Source organism: Octopus bimaculoides, chromosome 4 (genome assembly GCF_001194135.2).
Source record: "Octopus bimaculoides isolate UCB-OBI-ISO-001 chromosome 4, ASM119413v2, whole genome shotgun sequence".
NCBI lineage: Eukaryota > Metazoa > Mollusca > Cephalopoda > Octopoda > Octopodidae > Octopus > Octopus bimaculoides.
In genome coordinates this window covers 145,197-147,098 of record NC_068984.1, presented here as the reverse complement: position 1 = coordinate 147,098, position 1,902 = coordinate 145,197, and the positions used below count along the sequence as shown (strand labels likewise).

At 31.8% G+C, this 1,902-nt stretch overlaps 2 protein-coding genes across 4 annotated transcripts in view; one reads left to right on the top strand and one right to left on the bottom strand.

Moving 5' to 3' along the window:
* LOC106881852 (uncharacterized) overlaps positions 1-1,902 on the bottom strand; it is a 30,352-nt gene that overhangs the window by 21,283 nt on the left and 7,167 nt on the right. Inside the window, exon 1 of one of the 3 annotated variants that reach the window (XM_014932367.2) lies at positions 1,490-1,683. The exons of the other annotated variants lie outside the window; for them this stretch is intronic. The gene's annotated coding sequence lies outside the window, so the exon portion shown is untranslated. Of the gene's footprint in view, positions 1-1,489; positions 1,684-1,902 lie in introns of those variants that run through there. 3 annotated transcript variants of the gene reach the window in all.
* Positions 1,188-1,902, top strand: part of LOC106881854 (ADP-sugar pyrophosphatase) — a 26,016-nt gene continuing 25,301 nt past the window's right edge. The window contains exon 1 of the mRNA XM_052967613.1: positions 1,188-1,417. Coding sequence (XP_052823573.1) covers positions 1,364-1,417 — 54 coding nt within the window. The 5' untranslated portion in view covers positions 1,188-1,363. The remainder of the gene's footprint in view (positions 1,418-1,902) is intronic.

Genomic DNA, 1,902 nt, shown 5'->3' with positions numbered 1-1,902 from the left:
CCCTACTACTTCTGCTCGTGATCAGAGATACACCTATCGTCAGCTACCAAGGGGCATGCTCAACTGGTTAAGGTCAAACAACTGACAAGCAAATCTGTGGTATTAAGCAGAATATTTGCTGTAGGCCATCTTTTACACTAAGACAAAACAACGTACATGATAACACTTCCAATCAATTAAGATGAGAAGCCATGAGAAGCCATGAGAACCATTGTCTGGTACTGCATCAGGGCATTTATTATTATTAATCATGAGTCACAAGAAATAATAATAATAATAATAATAATAATAATAATAATAATAATAATAATTAGTATTATTATTATTATTATTATTATTAAATTCCGCCTGCGGTCAACTTTGCGTTTTGTCCTTTCGGGGTTAATAAAATAAGTATCAGTTGATACTGGGTCGATGTACTATTCCCCTCCCCCAGATTTCAGGTCTTGTGCCTATAGTAGAAGGGGTTGTTGTAGTTTTTGTTGCTACTACCAGCAGCAGAATCGTAATCGAGAATGCTTAAAAAACATACACACCCGAAGAGATTATGGCTTTGGACACTCTTGATAATTTCCGACTCTATTCTATAGGAATACCACTTTCACAAGACAACGGTTTGGTAGAATCGTTAGAGCGTCGGATAAAAATGTTTAGCGGCATTTATTTTGGGTCATTACACTCTGCGTTGTAATTACCCCCTTTCATTCTTTGTTGGTTCTTGAAAATAAGTATCATTTGAACCCTGGGGTCGATGTAATCGATTAGCCTCTCTCCTAAATTGCTGGCCTTGTGTCCAAATTTGAAACCATTATGACGATTATTTTATTTTTGCTGAATTCTGATCAACGATGCTTATTCGAAGAAATAGCAATTTTTGACCCCTATTTAATTACCGATTTCATTCTACAGAAATGCCACTTTCGCTAATAATCTTAAACGTTAGAAAAATTAGAACACTAGTTTTACATAGAAGGATCGATTTAATCAATTATATATCCCCAACACAATTTGGGCGCCCTTGGATTTATTCTAGAAATCATTAATCACAAACAGTCAGATTAAAAACGAAAAAAAATTCTATAAATTTCAGTTTTTGATTTCAATTAAAAGATTTTCCTGCCGTTTCTATTCGGGACATGCTCATTATTTATTTAGTTAAATATTCATTGTACACCCAGTGTCAACAAACTTTATTTTGTGTGTCACTCGTAGATATTATTATCTGCCGGCCTTCTCTTATTCCAGACAGTTTCGTAGTTTCTTTCACAATTAAAAACCCTCGTTTGCCTGTCCTTAATCGTGCACTTGTTTGAGTTGACATCCGGCTATCATCAGTTTGTTTATTTTAGAGACATCCACCACTATGGCACAAATTAAAGATCAAGATTCTATCATGGGCAAATTTATAGAAGAAAAGGTAGAAATATTTTCTCAAAGTCGTCCTTTTTTTTCCTCCAACACCACAATAATATTTTTACATAACACTTACTATGCAACCATCTGCGACCAACTTTCACCTAATTCGTTTCTATTTCTGTATTTCTCAATTCATAATTCGTTGTTTCTTTTATAATATATGTTTTTTTTTCTTCTTCTTCTCAATATTTCCGGGAATAATTATTTAGAAATATTCTTAACTTTCATTTATTTTCATTTAATTCTGTTTAAACTATAAAATTTTCTAAAAACTGTTTCTCTTTATTGTGTCCGGAAACTTTATCTCTAATTATGTTTATTATTTTTTTTCCTTGTCCAAAATATTCTTTGATTATTAAAAAAAATTTAAACTATTGATTTCTAATTGGTATCTAGTATTTTATTAGTTTTAACAAATCAATTTAAAGTATTTTTATCAATTGTTTGAATTTAACCGTGACACACTTTCTATTTTATATCATTTTC